At 36.4% G+C, this 18,958-nt stretch overlaps 1 protein-coding gene across 2 annotated transcripts in view; it reads left to right on the top strand.

The window, feature by feature from the left end:
* Positions 1 to 13,838, top strand: part of l(2)k01209 (lethal (2) k01209) — a 28,410-nt gene extending 14,572 nt beyond the window's left edge. For both annotated transcript variants that reach the window (XM_071595480.1, XM_071595479.1), the window contains exons 7-11: positions 3,545 to 3,796; positions 4,311 to 4,520; positions 11,749 to 11,934; positions 12,215 to 12,380; positions 12,784 to 13,838. In XM_071595480.1, the coding sequence (XP_071451581.1) occupies positions 3,545 to 3,796; positions 4,311 to 4,520; positions 11,749 to 11,934; positions 12,215 to 12,380; positions 12,784 to 12,941 (972 nt within the window). In that variant the 3' untranslated portion in view covers positions 12,942 to 13,838. The remainder of the gene's footprint in view (positions 1 to 3,544; positions 3,797 to 4,310; positions 4,521 to 11,748; positions 11,935 to 12,214; positions 12,381 to 12,783) is intronic.
* The last annotated feature ends 5,120 nt before the right edge of the window (positions 13,839 to 18,958 follow it).

The following is an 18,958-nucleotide window of genomic DNA, read 5'->3' on the forward strand; positions in this document are numbered from 1 at the left end:
TATTTATTCACGAATATCTATTATTTCCCCTTCAAATAATCCCCAATTGATGTTATTCACTTGTGCCAACGTTTTTTCCAATCCTTGAAGCACTTCAAAAAATCATCTATTGTGATCTTGTTCATCTCCTCCTTCGATGGCCAATACTATTTCATCAATTTTTTCGTCTGTCGTTGACGTGCTCGGGCGTCCGGCACGCTCTTCGTCGTTCACATCTTCTCGGCTCTCTGAGAACATTTTGTACCGCCGATAAACGTTGGTTCGGTCGCTCCTCCATATGCCAGTCAAGTTGGCAATTCGTCCGCGCACTTTATTTCGTTTTTCACACAAAATTTGATGCAGATTCTTTCATCCATTTTTTGGAACAGGCAAAAATCGAAGACAAGCTAAAACACGACCAAGCAAAACAGCTGTCAACAATTAACTGAACATTCAAAATGGCCGAAATGTTAGGCATAAGTGAGAGACATAAATACCAACATAACGCCACAAAAAATCGGAAATCAAATATATGTAAGACGCGAAAATTGAAAATTCGCGATACTTTTTGTTGAAGAATGTAAACAGAATTAGGTAGAAGGAAGTACTACATTCTCAGCATCATTCTCATCAGTACAACATTCTCAGGGACATCTCAATATCTATTTGAGCGCCCCAATACTCCTTTCGTCGGATGGTAAGTTAGAATTTAGACCCCTTGCCACCTTTTGTAAAGAGCAGGTCAGTGTTAATGACGTCAGGTTCCTCTTCACCCTCCCATCTTACCATAAAAATCAATCCTAACCTTAATGCCAATCCAGCCCTAAGAGTCTTAATGGGTTCAGGTCTCGACATTTTCCTTAAGCCTCTACTATAAAGACTAGTGTATTTAAGGCAATCCGGATATTCTCCCGGTATAAAAGGTCTGTTCCAAAAGCAGTAGGACCGAGTTGCTTAAAAGAAATGTCAAAATTGATACATTCACTCAAAAATCTTTGATGTAGCACTCTTGTGCGTCCATACACTGCTGCCAGCGGGTTTTCCACGCCTCGTAAATCTTCTAGAAGGCGGCGCCCGGAATGCTGCTTAACTCCCTCGTGACAGCCTGTTGAAACGCCTCCATCGAACCGTGGTGACTTCCTTTCAGCGCGGATTTGAGGCGGGGGAAGAGGAAGAAGTCTGGTGGGGCATTGTCTTAAAAATTTGGATCCTCACATGGTCAAGAAGCTCTTGTTAGATCCGCATGCGAGTTTCCTTTTGCTCGTCCGATTACAATCGCAGCACCAACTTCGCGCACACCTTTCTCATGCCATTTTTTTCGGTCACAAGTCGATACATCATTTTTAGGGATATCAATTACATCAGAAACCATGCGAACACTATATAGTATATGTGATAGCAACCCACAGTTTGCAGACTTTCTCTGTCATTGTATGTTAAAGTGTAATGAAATAAGGGTAATCTTGCTGCGTACCCTACTACGTACGCCATTGATGCATATCAGAATGAGGGGACCGGATGAGTATATCATAGTTGACTTATTCGTCTTGGTGTAAGAAAGCTTGGGGAACTTATAAATTTAATCCGAAAAGTCTTTGTAGATCGTTTTCTTGGGTGGTGCATATTTTACGAAAATGGCGAAACATTTGAACTGGTACTCTAGAAATTATCTATTTAGGCGAGACAACTTTTTCACTGTGGTGCCCGAACGACTCACCATAGGCGGGGTCAAATTGCAGCTGGAACAAGATACGAGTTTTGCAGGGTGGAACAGCTGCTCTGAGGGCGAATAAATAGTTTTGGTGTTCCTATGGGGCGGAAATTTCATTCACATTGCTGTATTTCGACGCATTCATGGGCGTGGTAGTTCACCGGCTCGTGGATGCCGAGGCCGGCGCCGAGCGGGTTGCGGCCCGGTGATTATTCCTATCCCACCCCACCAGGGACCTCCCCACTCCCCCCCCCGGACATAACACCCTGCTAGACACGTAATTTGGCACGGCAAGCCCGAACACAGACAAGCATGGTTTACATTGTTTTACTGTATAAAATGTAAAAAAAGGTAAAATAAGTTCGAAATCATAAATAAATTAGTTTAGATGCTATATCTTTTTCAGAATATTTTTTATATCCAGTATATTAGAAAAAGAATTTATATTTTTATTCGGAACATTAAAAATTATACCCCATGATTTTGCAATCTGTGTCATTCTCGAGGCGATTTAATAAGAGGAGCACGGGCACAGAGTGCAACCTTCAACATAGTTACTTTGAGAATTACACAAGTTGTTGAAACTATCGGGGGTTCATTTGAAAATGAAGTGGTAAAATTGACTAAGTTTTAATTATTATATCATGTAAATAATTTTATTTTATCTGTTATAGTATCAAATAATAGAGAAACAACCTGATGGAAAAATAATCCTATTTACCTGAAGTTGAGGATTTCATTTCATATTTTGCAACAGATGTGCATTTCATGTAATTCGGCAAAGATTTCCGATGACCATGTAAAGTAACTAGGAGATTTAAGAATGATTTATTCCTTTGGAAGTAACGTTACATTAGATCTTCAAAGGTCTTCATGTATATCTTTCTGCATGGCATTTATAACCGGAAAATTGTTAGCCATTTCTTTTTTTTTTAACATTGTGCTCAGGTCAGTCAAAACAAAATGAAAGATTTAAAACTTTTCAAAAATTGTTGCCCTTCCAGTAGTGGAAATGTTCATAAACTTTTGGGAATTACTCAATTCATTAAAAAATGTGGGATAATATCAGGAAAAGAGGCAAATTGTTTTTGGGATTTGGGATGTGGTGTGTGAATTGGTAATTTCTTATAAGGGCAATGTACTTTTCAGTTATGGACTAGTTCATGTTATAGAAGAGGCTATTGCTAGTGCTGGCGAAAACTTAAACTATGGTAGGACTGACTGCAGTAATGCTAGTGGCATCCAATTGTGAGGGTTGATTCACTAGATGCACCTAATTGCGATTCCAGACTTAAGGGGTAAATCAAATGGCATGTTTATCTAGAGGAAGTCTGGACTTGGAATTTGAGTGGTGACCCTATGAGTGTGGCAAAAATAAGGTAAAAAAAAAGTGTAGCATTCATGTGATGGTCCATAATGTGTGGATCAATCTGGATGATACTGATAGATGACCAAATGTTCAGTAGTATAAAGAAGGATAATGTATAAGAAATTTGCATTAAATTCATGGTAATGATGCATTGCATTGATAAATTCACAGTGATATAGTTTTATATTGCTTAAATCATGAACATTTTTAGTTGAATTAATCAACTACCAAATATAATCAGAGTTCTGCATTTAATGTCATAAAAAACTGTTGCTCTAATTTTTAGGGACTTCTTTTATTGTATTACCTTTCCTTATCCCATATTATCCTCCTTTTCACTGCCAGGAGACTGTTACTCAAATTCTAGGAAAATGGTATTTTTCTTTAGTGACATAAATAAAATAGTACAGTTATTATTTGTGCATGTTTGTATTTGTGAATAATAGTCTTTTTTTGTTCTGCCTTCTTGTCAATGCCATCGCTAGATGTTGGATATGAAAATATTTGTTGATACTGATTCTGACATTCGACTGGCACGTCGTCTTAGAAGAGATATTACAAAGAGAGGACGTGATCTATCCGGGGTACTGAAGCAATACTGCACACATGTGAAACCATCATTTGATTACTACATAGCTCCGTCCATGGTTCATGCTGACATCATTGTCCCTCGTGGTGGAGAAAATTCTGTTGCAATTGAGCTGATTGTACAGCATGTACACACAAGACTACAAGAGGTAAGTGTGAATGCTCTGATTTCAAGGTTATAATATGGTGTTAAGCATGCTTAAATAGAAAACCTGACAGCACTCACCAGTGTTTTGAAGTTCTCATAGTTTGGCATAATCGACAGGGACTGATAATCATGTCAGCCTTTCAATATGTTATTTACAAGGAGCATAGTATGTAGTTTGGTTGAATGCAGTTCTGTAGTTGTAGTAGTTTAAAGCTGAAACTACATGAAGTACCCTCAACCAAGATATGTTTCTTTCAACCCTAGTGTGTTACTTGTATATTGCATACCATGAAAATATTTTATCCAGATATTTTGTGTGTTTAACACCATGATTTGAGATTTTTTTAGAGGTTCCTTGGAGCCTAATGAAATTGAAAATAATGAATTAATTTGCAATAAATTCACAATTTTAACATTTTCAGTTTGTATTAGCATATAAAAGAAAAAAGGAATTCTCACGTATTTTCTTATACTTATCAAGTCTTCAATTTTATTATTTTGCTTTTGTTTTTCAGAGAGGACTGAAACTTCGGGAGAATTTAGTCAATTCGTACACCAAAAAGAATTTGCCTCAGTCACTCTTCAAACTACCCTCTACCCCACAAATACAAGGCCTGCATACTTTTATCCGGAACAAGGACACTCCTCGAGATGAGTTCATATTTTATTCCAAGAGACTGATGAGGCTGGTGATAGAATTCACACTTTCTCTTTTTCCATTCAAGGTAAGCCATGATGTATTCATGCAGTTGCTAGGAGTGTAATGACCACTATTCCCTTGTAAATGACTTTGCAAAGTCGGGTAGTGAGTCCTCTGAATTTTAAATTTTCTTCATGTTTAGAGAACATTAATTTTTTGCCTGTATTTTTGTTGCTTAATTTTTTAAGTTTTGGATAGCTTGCTCCTAATACATTATTTGTTTTAGTACTGAAAAAGTATTACAAATTCTTGTCCACTTACATCATGCTTGATAAAAATTCTCCTTTTCTTCATTCACATTCTCAGTTCCTTAGAGTTGATGTCTCTCTTACTTCCCAAGTACCTCCACCACTTGCAAACATTCCTCTTCTAAAATTGCCTTCTACATCTGCTACTCTTGAATGTTTCCTTTGTCCTTTTCTTTACGTTTTTCTTCATTCAAGACCTTTCCTCCCCATCCTCCATCCTAAAGCTGCAAAACTGCTCCTACTCCTTTCTTAGAGATTAGGAAATGACTCATTTTAATACCTCCCTTACATTCTTCCTGCACTGCACTTCACTTGCTCTTCCATACACTTTTCTATTTTAATTTCTAGCACTAACTACCTGTCTTTCTACACTCTTATATTCTATATCACTTTTATATTTTCCTTTCTATCCTGGCCTGTTATGCTCATTCTTTTCTAATCCTAAATCCTTAGTGTCACTAATCTGTTCAAACCTAATTTGTAAGAGCTCAGCAATATGCTTTATTTTAAAGTTTTGACATCTTTTCTGTGCAATCATCAGTTCCCCTTTTTTGTCATCCTTTTGATGACTCGAATAATACACTTTATTTCCTAATGAAAATTTATTCAGGCGACCTAGGTTCAACAGGTAGGGTCATCATTGGGTGCACATACATGAATTGCATTTAATATGTAACCTTGATGGATGGGGTGTGCTGACACACTTGAAACCATGATCAGAATATTGGTTTATGCAGATTTTGGAGGCTGAAGAACCGTGGCACTAAAGGGTTCATTTGAGATAACAGTGGCTTCTCTCAGAGGTGAAAACTGTTTGGCAGGAATTAATAAACACTTAAAAGTTCTTTTCAAAATGTATTCTTAGGTCCTGGTTAACTCTTTGATTCTGTTGTTTATTATAATTTCTTCACGTTTTTTGTTAAAGATATTCCTTTTCAGGATAACAATGGAGTGTCTTTTGTCAGCCTTCTGAATAACTAGATCTTCAGAAAATATTGTGCGCTTGATTGACTTCAAGGTATTCATTTAATGGACATTGATCCATAAATCGTTTTGATCCTAGGAATGTTACAAAACTTTGAAAGACAAGTTGTTTTTTGCCAAGTTCATCTCCATGGAGGGCCACTTTGCAATCGACTGCTAGGTTCTTGAGATCTTAAGTCATGATGGTCAGATTTGAGACATTTTAGACTTTTTTTTTCCAAAGAGGCTATTTCATTACATTTGAATATATGTCCAGATAAATTTACCAGCCTCTCTACAAAGGAATGAAAAGTGAATTTTGGTGTTTTAATGAGCTGATGGACAGACAGTGCGTTCTTTTTTTCCACTTAAGATCTCAGTTTCTTGAAGATTATTCCTTTTTCTGGAAGGAAATCTCAATAGATCCTCTACTAATATTGTCATCCAGGCTCAACCATTCTGCCCAGCCCCCACCACTCTGGTTGGAAGGAAATAAACTACCTAAACTTCCCTATAATTGTCACTTGGCTGAATGATCCCCTCTCAAAATCTTACAGAGATATGAGTGCTACAGCAAAATTTCTACTACTTGATTTTGGCATCTTAATTCTTACAAGTAGTAGGTGTAAATGCAATTAATTGTCTTACTGTGTATTGGCATGTGTAGATGCCTTAGGTTTTTACCTACTTCACGACCGTGCTATGTAGCCTATGTTAAATAATTGACAACAAACCAATAATTGATCAGATAACTGATAAATAATCGATGAAAATTTTTCAGGGGATAGAAGCAGACTATAATTACTCTTGACCTCATCCCTTTTGTTGATGTTGCAAAGGACTACCCTTGCTTAATGCATAATCAAACCCAGTCCTCACATAGGCTGCTGTTCCATTTTTTGGGATGGGATTCAATATTGCTCTGCCAAAGTCCAGCCATATTCATCCTTCATAAATACATGAATTAGTCAATAAAAAGTCACATGGGGATGCTGTCTATCTAAGCATTTGCTTTTAATTTTTTTTAATGCTTTTCCTTTCCCTCAATCAAGTATGCCTGGGTGTGAGCTGTCATCATGTATGCTGTATTGTCTATGACTAAACTGCTGACCTAATATCTCAAGCATACTCATATATATCCTTAATGTATTCTTTCCAGTTCTCCTGAATATTTTCTGGACTTACTATTGGTTTTCACATTGTATTTCTGAAAGTGTGCATAGATTTTCCTTTTGTACGTCAAGACAGTGCCCTTATTTTACAGCACACCCCTTTCATTTATTTTTGATAAACTCCATAATTGCTCACTGCTTCTTCCATGTTTATTTTGTCTTAGTTGATTATATTTTGTATACTGTGTACTTACTTCCACCTTATTCTGTATTTATATTTTTCCAATGCTTTTTTGTGGTCATCTTCATGATTGTCTCCTATGTAATCCATGACCTCATCAGCCTTTTTCAATTAAGAATTCTTATTGTTTCATTTACAGCATTTGGTATACCTTTTTACTATTGCCTCCTACCTTTTCCTTGCTAAGGCATTTTTTAACAGTTCTGGTACTATTTCATTATCATTCCAGTTAGAATTTTACATTCCATTCCCTCATCCATCATTTATTTATTCTCTTTATGTTACATGTTTGTTTATGTTACATGTTTATATATTCTTCTTATGGTACATGAATCAAGGAAAATTGGACTTTTCAAGAATTGTCAATTTTAAGAATTTTCTCAAAAGACTTAAATGTAATGTTTACAAGAATACCCTACATGTGGTTTCTTAGTTTCCATCATAGGGAACCATTGGTTACAAGTATTTTTTAATGTAATGGCCAACAGTGCAATTAAATAATTAAATTTTCACAAATGGTTTCATATTTATTCATTTGATTTATTTGATGTTCTCCCAAAAAGCTAACAAACTGAAAAAGTTTTGTATATGAAATAATTTCATTCATGTGTACAATTAGCACTATTTTTGCTCAATTGCATAATGCTTTCAAATTCAATAATAGCATCAAAACAAAATTATAAAAATGTATACGAGTATACAAATCAGTAATTTTTTATCATACATAAACCTTGCAAATTACCATAGCTTCATTTTGAAAATCTAAATGTTGACTTACAGTATTGTATTCATAAAAGTGATGAGTTTCAGTAATATTTGTTTCTGATAAATTGAATGAAGAAATTTTGTTTGAACCTTTGATTGTAGTACATTTTAGATTTTGTTTAATTTGTAGTGCATAAAATTTAATATATGGAGGATTACATTTTTTTTTCCAAAATATATTATTTCCTATAAGAACTTATCCCTCCTCGTGGACTAAAATCTTGACATGGTGGAAGGGCTTACGCATTGTAATGACCTAAAGAGCTGTCTGTCCCGGTAGGAGCAGTGTTAATTGCTCCTGGTAGGGTAAAGGAATAAGGTAGCGGTTAAAGATTGACTATGGGGAGAAAGGAATAAAGCTCTGCAGGAGAAGGGTTAATCATCACCAGCACTTGGTTTGGACTCCAAGAAAAGTGGAGGTATGCGTGGATAATGCCGGGAATACAGGAAGGTATCAGTTGGACATATTATAGTTAGGCGAAGATGAGGGAATTGCATGATCAATTCACCCAGTTTCCCAGGAGAGGATGTGGACTCTCATCACAATTTAGTAATTGTGAAGTGTAGCATCCAATTCTACATTCAATCCATAATCATCCAATTGTTTTAAATAGGAGTGTTTCACTTTATGAGAAACATTACAGAATGTATGATGCTCGTATTATGAGATTCCACCGCACTTAGGGTATGATCAATTTGGATTCAGGTTGGGATGAGGCACTTATGATGGTATTGCAGTAGTAACAATAATAATAATACATTTTATTTTTCCAGCGAACAAGTAGGTACAACTGTTACACTTGATATAAGACACGTCAGAGGAAAGTGACAAAATACATACATGGATACAAGACACATACATATCAAGCATTATGAAGAAATTCAGCAATTGAATAAAACATTTTTAATTTTAAGAACCTTACTAGATTGACTTTATATGCAGCCACACTTTTATGGGCCTCAATCTCAGCTGGGAGTTTATTATAAAGTTGAAGGCCCATAAAATTTGGGCCAGCACCTGCATTTTTTGTACGTACATATAAAACATACAGCTGCTCATTCTGCCGAGTAGAATATTTATGGATATCACAATTGTTCACGTACTCAGATTTTTTGCACATACCACTACGTAAAAAATATAAATACATGGTACTAGCAATACATCCAATTTTTTAAACTGGACGGCAAGGGGCATTGTGTTTAGCAAAACTCTGAGCCGAATGGCTCTTTTTTGGACCCTGAAAAGGACCAAGGCCTTAGATGATGAAGTAAAGGATACGATAGGCTATGTGACAATAAAATTCTCCATAGTATAGTGCACAGAGAACAGCTACTGAATCAGTGGATCTAATGGACTTTTTTAAATAGCAGGCTGAGCTTATCCTACTGGTTAAATTACTTATGTGTTCATCCCAAGAGATCTGAGAATTGATGTGGAAACCCAAAAATTTGGTATTTCGTACCTGTGGGATCACCTCCCCATCAACTTCAATAGAAAGTTTTTTGCTTGCTTTATTTTTATTTGCTAAGTATATTAGGTGAGACTTTTCTATATTCAAATCAAGGAAATTATTATGACACTAGGAAAGTAAGGTGTGACTAACCTGTTTACACTTAACTATCAATTCATCAAAAGTATGTAATACAAGGATAATGTTGGTGTCATCAGCAAATAACAAGGGGGCAGCACCGTTTATGTTTTGAAAACTATCTACAAGGTCATTTATATTAGAAAGAAACAAGACAAGCCCAAGAACAGAGCCTTGAGGAACACCTCGATTAAGGACCTTACTTGGGAAAACAAAAGATGCACCATTTTTAGAAATAACCGCGTGTTGTATTCCATCAAATATGTAGGATTTAATCCAAGCATTAGGTATGGCACGAATACCCATCCTATGGAGTTTCTTGAGGAGTAATTGGTAGTCAACACAATTGAAAGCTATCAAGAAATCGGAAAATATTACAGCAACTTCCATTTTTTCTAGAGCCATTAAAGTCTCGGTTATTAACTGATAGTTAGCAGTAGATGTAGATTTATGTTCCCTTAACCATGCTGAGAAGGTGAAAGGAGATTGGAAACCTCTTGGCAAGATTAACCTTACGTAGAATTTCTTCTCAAATATTTTGCTGAATAGTGAGGTCACTAATAGAGAATTAGTGAGGTCACTAATAGAGAATTAGTGAGGTCACTAATATCGAGTAACATAGAATACAATCTGGATTTATATTTCTGCTTCATAGATTTAAAAAAGGCATTTAATACAGTGAACTGGGTAGAATTATTCAATGTATAGAAGTAAAATAGGAATAAATTGGAGGGAGGGATTGGAGACTTACTGGTAATCATGTCACAGACTGCCCAGTTATGAGTGGTGGATGGTGATTTCAGATGGGCAGTGTTAGAAAAAGGTGTGAGACAGGGGTCCATTATCACCTGTTTTGTTCAACATATATGTGGAGGAAATGGTAAAAAAAGGTTTGGGTAAAACTGGAGATAGGAATGAAAGTGGGTGGGGAATTCATAAAATCAGTCAGGTTTGCGGAGGATCAAGCTTTAGACAGCTAAGGGGTCCAAACTCTGCTGAGTGCCTTGAAAAGTGTGTGTGATAGGTAAAGAATGAGTATAAATGTGAATAAAACAAAGGTTATGAATTTTTGAGAGAGAGAGAAAAGCTAAGCTTAATGGGAGGGCAAAAACTAGAGCAGGTGAAAGTTCATGCATCTCCGAAGGGTTTTGGACCAAAATGTCCAAGCAGTTAGGACATAAGAGGAAGAATTGTATTAGACACAGAAGATTTCACAAGAAGAAGGAAATTGACAGTGATGTTGAGTGAGGATGTTAAGAAAAGGCTTGACAAAACCATGATATGTAGCTTAGTTTTGTATGTTGTGGAAACATGGTTTCTAAAGCAGGATGATAGATTTAGATTAGAGGCTTTTTAAAGGGAGATTGTTAGGAGATATCCCGCGGATGTAGGAACGGCAGATGCAGAGGATATTGATTGGCAGTGGGATGTACAAGGCTGTGATAGAAGGGAGAATGTTGGGCAAGTTAGGAAGGAGCAGGAATAGGATGGGCATGGTAGATGGAATGAGGGGTAGAAGGAATTAAGTATTCAGAATTGAAGAGGGGCTTATTTTAAGGTTGGATGATGGTTGTGTTTTGTCAAAAAGCTACCATAATTGGTATATTATTGACAATAATAATTATAACTTACAACCCATGCCCTTTCTTCATACATAGAGTACTATAAGTCCATAAAAGTATAATAGGCTCTTTAATATGTAAGTTTTGTACATTGGATGCCATTTATCAAATTTCCCATAGGAAAGAATTTAAAGGGGTTATAGATTTTTATGATTTTATTTGCTTAGGAAGCCCATACAATAGCTTCATATTCAAGCCAAATCTTAATTAGTGTTTTATATAACATAATTATTGCTTTGCTATTCTAGAAAGCTGATGTGTTTTTTCTTATGAGGCCCAATATGAGATGAACAGATTTCTTTAATTTTCAATATGAGGTATAAGGGTATATTTTTCATCAAAAATTTGAACTGGCCTCGTGGATAAAAAAAAACGGAACGGAAAGAGAGAATAATTTTGGCTTTTGCCTTTGTTTTGTTCCTATCCACTATTTAGAGATTGAATAAACAAAATAAAAAGTTAGAGACTGGAAATTTTGAATCAATAAAATTGGATAGTAAAATGCAGAATTGAAGAAGGGTGTATTGTAGTTTGGGTTGTCCAGTTATATATTATTAGACAAAGCCATGGTCAGTCTTGTGTTGATCCAAAACCTGCCTTAAAGGGTAGACTGCCATTAATGAAAAAAATGTAAACTTGGAGAATGTATTTTTAAGTTCACCCAAAGAATCCGTGTTTTTTATACCACTAATTGTGGATTATTTTCCATGTAGAGTGTCACTGTTGACACGCCACAGAATGTGCCATATATGGGGAAAAGGAGCACAATGGACAAAATTTGTGGAGTGTCTATCATGAGGGCAGGGGAAACTATGGAGCAAGCAGTATGCGATGTATGCAAAGACATCAGAATTGGGAAAATTCTTATCCAAACGAATTTCACAACAGGCGAGCCAGAGGTTGGTACAACTATTTTAGTTGCTGGATCAACTATGAACTTTTTAGTGTTGCATTATATAATATTGTTTCATATGCTGGCCCAGGTAGCCTTGCCTCCCAAACCCAGACGTCAGTTTTGATTCCTACCTAGGTGGGCTTCCAATCAGGGCCTTGAATGTTTGTAATTATCTAATTATCTTTAATGCTAAATTCTGGTTAAATAATCCAATTTAAAGTAAACAAATAAGGCTGATATTGAGTTTGCGCTAAAAAAATTGGTTATTAATTTTTTTCTAACAGTTATATTATTTAAGGCTTCCCAAGGATATTAGAGATTATCGAGTGATATTAATGGATGCCACTGTAGCAACGGGAGCTGCGGCAATGATGGCAATTCGAGTGCTGTTAGACCATGATGTACCTGGCAAGAATATTTATATTGTTTCTCTACTAATGGCTGTTGCAGGTAAAGAATTCACCTTCTTACATAGACTAATAAATTAATCTTTTGTCTTTCAAGTTAAAGTGCTTTCAGTCTCTCATAGTGATTATAGTATCTCATGTGTACAATGTAAATCCATACTTATGTAAAAAATTAAGAAAAACTTCACCTTTGAGGTCACATACGCTTGATTTTGAAAAACAGATACTAAAGAAATGTGAAGAAGCCAGTGACCATTTGTTCTGGAGATGTCCTTTCATTGTCGAAAGACGATGAAGGGATCTCCTCCTGACCCTGAAATGTTGGAGATTTTCATTTTTATATATATATTTTTTTTTCATGTTATGTTTTTACAAAACATGTATATTTGCATATATTCTAAGTAAATAAATTGTGCGCTAAGGTTTTATTCTTAATTTATTTTAAGGGGTTCACTCAATTGCATATGCCTTCCCTGATGTTAATATTGTTACATCAGCTGTTGATCCAGATATAAATGAAAAATTCTATGTGTTACCTGGCATTGGAAATTTTGGAGACCGCTACTTTGGTACAGAACCATCTGAAGACAGCCCAGATGCCTGAGGATAGCAGTGAACTCATGCGACCAGTCCCACGTGCAATTGTGAAAAACTAAGAATTTTATTTGGGATGAGCAGCAGATGAATGGGTCCATTTGATGATTGTTGTGTGTGAAACACATGAATTTTTATTCTGAATTTAAGGAAATGTTCCTTTGTTAAAATTAAATGATAGCTAGGAAATCAGAAAGCTATCATTATATTTTAACGATTTTTATCCTGTGACAACAACTATATTTGCCAGTATTAGTTGAATTAATGTTATGAAATTGATGAGTGATTGTTACAAGCAAGTTTCATTTTTAATTTCAATGAATTTCTTTAAATCCTCTCATATTTTAACTTGAACAACTCATCCTGGGGCAACATCTATTATTACTAGTATTATTGACAAATTAATTGTCATTGTTTTTTTATTTGCATTTGTTATTTGAAGTAATTTTATTTTTCTTTTGAAAATGGTCCTTTTTCATGACAATCTTGTACTAACAAGAGTAATCTTTTAAGAGGTAGTTTCAGCAAAGTATGTACTTTAGTTATCATATTTGTACTTATGTTCAAAAGAATGTGAAGAGAATTTGTTCCCATTATATGTGAAGCTAAGTTCAATGCATAATGTGCTTAACTTTTAAATGACTTAATTGCATACTATACTTAACAATACAAGAGTGGTAAACAACTTCTCCTTGGAATAAATGTTTGGATTTAAGAAATTAGGAAAAGGCTTGATTTTTTTTTGTCCTGGCATATAATTTTTTGCCTTTTCAACCATGAGCGTTGGTAGTCACAAGGGTTAGAGCTGTTTCAGCTCTGCAAGAAGATAATACTGTTTTTAAGTAATCCATGGGTATGTCAGATTAGTGAACCATTAGTTTTTTTTAATAAAATGTAAGTATGATGACTTGAGAGCTTCATTTATATTCTTCATTTCTTATTTTTGTATCATCATAATTGGCAATCCATCTGAAGATCGTTTCCTAGCAACTCTACAACCTATATTAATTTCTGTTTCTAGGCATTTAGAGTATATGTAAGTCAATTAATGTTGTGTGTGTGTTTGTCACGGAATGAGTGATTTGAATGTGTGATGAGGAGCAGGTTCGGAGCAAATTTGGTATTTCTTATTGTACTTCAAGATGTGTCATAGCCAATAACACCCCCACAAGGCAGGCGTTAACTCCTTCAACTTGACTGTGAGTTTTCCCACACATTAAACTCCTTAAATTATTTCTAAGTCTATACTACCATCCAAATAAATCATGACAATTGTTGTACATCAAAACTAACCATTGGTTGATTGCTTGAATCTGTTCCACTCCATGCATCCCTCCTATAAAATAAATATTTCTCTGGACTCATACATTTTGGATACCATTACAAAGATCGACCTAGATTTTGACACAAATGCCCAACAGATGTGCAAAATATATCCAAGGGAAGGACTTCTACACTTCAGGCAAGAAAAAGAAGCGAATAGGTCGATCATACTGTTGACCATGTTCATGTCTGATTATAAGCATTACCAATATTACCAGGCGTACAAGTATGAAATGTGGATTTTTTTCAAAACAATTATTTTTTGGAGGAATGATAAAAAGAGATTTATTTAAAGTATACTCCATGGCTATGAGGTTAAGATGAAAAGCTCCCGGTCTGACAATGAAAGACTGCGATTTTCTGGTGAAAAATTATTTTTTATTTTTATACATAATCGCCCTTAACTTGAACACACTTGGTCCAGCGTTTCTCCAACATCAGTATTCTTTCCCGGAAGTGAGAGTCTGGAAGGCTGTGAAAATATCCATCTACGACCCTCTCAACTTCTTCATTGGACGCAAAGCGATTCCCAGAAACAAATTTCTTCAAGTTTGGGAACAGATGGAAGTCTGAGGATTGCTAGATAGACATTTTTCCCATCTTTCAGGCAATTTGTGGATACCACACCAGTAAAAGTCTTTCCCTTTTGCCGTGAACCATTCAATGAGCCATTTTTTTCATATCTTTGTACAAACCAAAGAGCCGCTCAGGAAGTGCGTGACCTATCGATGCAAACAAGTGGTAATCAGAAGGATCCAAGTCTTGTGAGAAAGCCACATGGGGTAGAACTTCTCAGCTGAGTGCATCCAATGTGTCAGAAACTGGTTTTGTCATATGTGATGGAGCATTGCCATGAAGAAAAATGGTCATGTGTTGCCTCTTTTGGTGTTCTGGTCTCTTTTCAAGCAGCGAACGTTCAAATTGAACAATTGTTGAAGTTAGCTTTCAGTATTAGCCATTTAACCAGGTTTTAACCGCTTGTGATAGACAACACCCTTCTGGTCCCACCAAACATAGAGCATCGTCTTTCTGTCAAAGCGATTCGGTCTTGTGGTCAATATGGATGGTGCGGTAGTAGTGATGGTAGAGTTCACCCAATACTAAGCCTGATGGCATGTGAAATTCACACATCAGAGTAGGGGGCCCTGTTCCTGTCTGTGTATTAAGATAAATTCTTCAATTGCAAATACATACATCCTTCATTCTTTACAACATGCACATTGTATTCCTATCCTCATTTGCCTTACATTCTCCCCTCTATCACAGTATTCAACATCTCATCGCCAATCAAAATACTGTATCTACCTGTCCTGCCTCCTATGGATTTCACACAACTAGTGCTTTTAGATACTGACTGTCTTGAAAATTTGAATTAAAGATTAGTTTTGGTGTTTGTAGGAGTGTCAAGAGTCGACAAGAAATGTTTGCAGAGTAATAATATATTATTCTCCCCTTTTAAATATCCACCCCCATTTACTTCTCAACCTGCTAGCGGTTCAAACCAGCCGCCAAATATCTTAGCAAGAGCTAAATTAAAAAATGTTCATTTTCCTCCTTTTACAATATACGGCAAAGTTTATGATTTTATGCCCTCCATTAAAAATTGTATGCATTTTGTGATACCATTTATTTGTTTATTTTAAAAAAGAAAACTTCTGCTATTCTCGTCTGTCCATCTGTTGGCCGACTGGATCACCACCGAACACTGCCAGGCTTTTCAAACCATAGCATATCTATTACTGCGTGATACAGCTTAGCCCACTTTCCTCGCATTCATAGTTGCACAATTTGACTTTTTTAACAAAATCATCGATCTATTCTTGCCATTATCCAATATTCCTGCTGTTACACCACCATTTATTGTATTCTTTATCCTCTACCGCTTGGTCACAGAGGTTTTCAGTTCAACTCAGGGGTGGCTCTGCACAGCAGAAAACCAATTTGGAATCTGTAAAAACAGAGGTATGATTGAGGCTATATTTGTTCTGAGGATTTAGGACCGGATAGCAACAGAGATTTTGCATTATAGCACACATACATATACTCCTCATTTCGGGATCGCCCCTTGAAGTATGGATGGAAATTAATTAGTGAGAAGATGTCCCCCTCTTTCATCTTAATGCCAATCCTATAGTATGTCCTACCTGAATGCATCAATGTACTTATCGTGATGAAAATCTTATGGAAACTTGGGGTACATATTTACAGTTCTGTCCCGCCGAGCGCTGGCGTAACTTCCAAAATAATCAAAATTTTCTATATTCTCATTACCCCCGCCTTTTGTGTCATAGCCATTTGGAAATGCCTACTGTTGAGCGCGGGTATCATTGCAGAAGTGGCTTAAAATAGTCAAAAGGTCACTAGTCATTGGGGTAAATAATTATTATTACTGATGATAGTATTCTTCGAATTAAGGTTATTGGTGGACAGACTGACTAACTGCAGTTACATATCTATCTCACCTATCACGACACAATTTGATTCCCTGCATTACAAGCATAGTTAATGCACGTTTACATGCACAGTTTTTAACTAAAAACAAAGGTATGCAGTGTATGGTTTTGCATCTGATATTGGAGATGTAATTAAGCTCCTTAATTAATTGTCACAAAATGAGACAGTAAGACTGCCGTATGGCTAGATTCAAGCATTCATTTTTCCCATGCTATATTCACGAAAACAATAAAAGGGGGATCATCTAATTCAGTAATAGATATGCACTGTCGAAATAGGGGTATAAAAAATTAAACTTCCCCAAAACTCTCTCCAAATCTGGCATCCCAAGGCTCACGATGTGGAACCTTGTGCTGGGTGGGGTGTAGGTGAATGTAGATGGAGCCTAATGTATTTTTAAATTGCCTGGCCAAAATGTGCAGAATATTAACCTGAATATGTGCCTGAATTACATGTTTGCTTGCCTTCTTTTATGTTTTTTTCTTGTCCTATTTGTGTAATCACAGGAACAGCTGCTAACCATGTGATACTCATAATATGTGTAGGCATTTTGCATGAATGGTTTTCGGTCGCCCCTTTTCCATGATGTTTTTAGGTGGATCACAGAATGCCTTCTTTGGTGCTTGAGCCATCTGTGTATGCCTCTTGCAATGCTCTGTTGTCATGTCCGATTCTTCATCTCCATTTACTTTCTTCGTCCCTTCAATCCATCTAACATCTCTATCCTATTCCTGCTCCTTCCTTGTTTTCTTAACATTTTCCCTTCTATCACAGTCTTCAGCACCCCATTGCCAATCAATATGTTTGCATCGATCATTTCTGTCTCCTTATGAATTCTCCTAGCAATCCTCTCTCCTCCCCCTCCATCCTCATTTCTTTTCCTTTCTGTCTGCTTTATCTTCTCCATCCTCCACACCCACATTTCAAAAGGCTGCGGATGTAGGCCTTTCACCCTGCTATAATGACCATGTTTCTGCGTTGTTCATAACAATGCTCGGTATGAAAGTTTTAAGGAGTCATTTCTTAACATCATTATTCAACATCCCTGTCATCGATGCCCTCATCCTTGTGAATGCTCCTTTGCTTAATGCAAATATTCTCCTTCTACTTTGACTATTTTGGTCAAAAACACATTCCAGAGATGCAATCTGATCCAGTTGCTGTAGTTTTACCCTCCTATTTCAATGTTTAATTTAGCCTTTCTCTTTCTTGAAAATCGCTAAACATTTTTCGTATTTATATTGATTCTCATCCGTTATATGTATATCACACTGAATTTCCAATTCACTCAGCCATGCTTGCAACTCCTTGGCTGACTGACAAACTAGAGCATCAGCAAATCTGATTTATGAATTCCCCACCGACTTACGTTCCTATCTTCAGTTCTTCCCATGCTCCTCTAAGTGTTTCCTCCACATATACGTTAAACAAAACAGGTGATATTGGGCAACCCTACCTTACTCATCTTCCTAACACTACCCATTTGGACTATCCATCCCCCATTCGCTTCAGTTGCCTGTTGATCAGGGAGGTGGCTGCAAAGGCATCTGACCCCAGAGGGGTCACCATTGAGTGGTCGCGATAAAAACACTATTTAGGAAGGCAACGGGAAACCACCTCAATTATTATTCCCAAGATTTTCATGAAGTAATGAGTCCTGGAAACTGTGGGTCCTGACCCAATCAGCTGTGTGTTGTGCATGGCAGCGGGACAGGTAAAACTACCATAGTCATCATCTGACGAAACCCTTGCAAAGCAATTTTGATGAGTTTGATTCAAAAAGACAATGCAGGGAAGATGGTGGAGGGAAAGGTTTGTAGAAGCATTGACTGGATTGGCAAGGAAGGAGTATCTGGAGCCTGTAGAGGAGATTATGACTGAGGGAAAAAAGCACGAGTAATATCGAGCCACAACAGTATGGATTTAGGAAAAGCATATGTTGATAAACACAAATGGGCCTTTTTATTCACCATATACAGTGTGTGGCAACATAACTTTCTTTTTGCAAATGCAAAACACTTTTAAAAAAGGAAGTTATGTTGCCGCATCCTGGATCGGGAGAAAACGAGGTGATGCATTATTTCTGGACTTCAAGGGAGCCTTTGATAAAGTCCCGCACAATTAATTGTCACATTAACTACTTAAATGCTATGGTATCAATGAGGAAGTAATAAATTGGATTAGAGACTTCTTCTCTAATCGCAAACAAATAGTAGTCATCGATGGATTGTGTTCAATAAAGGTAGATGT

Source organism: Hetaerina americana, unplaced genomic scaffold (genome assembly GCF_022747635.1).
Source record: "Hetaerina americana unplaced genomic scaffold, ioHetAmer1.1.p SCAF_7, whole genome shotgun sequence".
Classification (NCBI taxonomy): domain Eukaryota; kingdom Metazoa; phylum Arthropoda; class Insecta; order Odonata; family Calopterygidae; genus Hetaerina; species Hetaerina americana.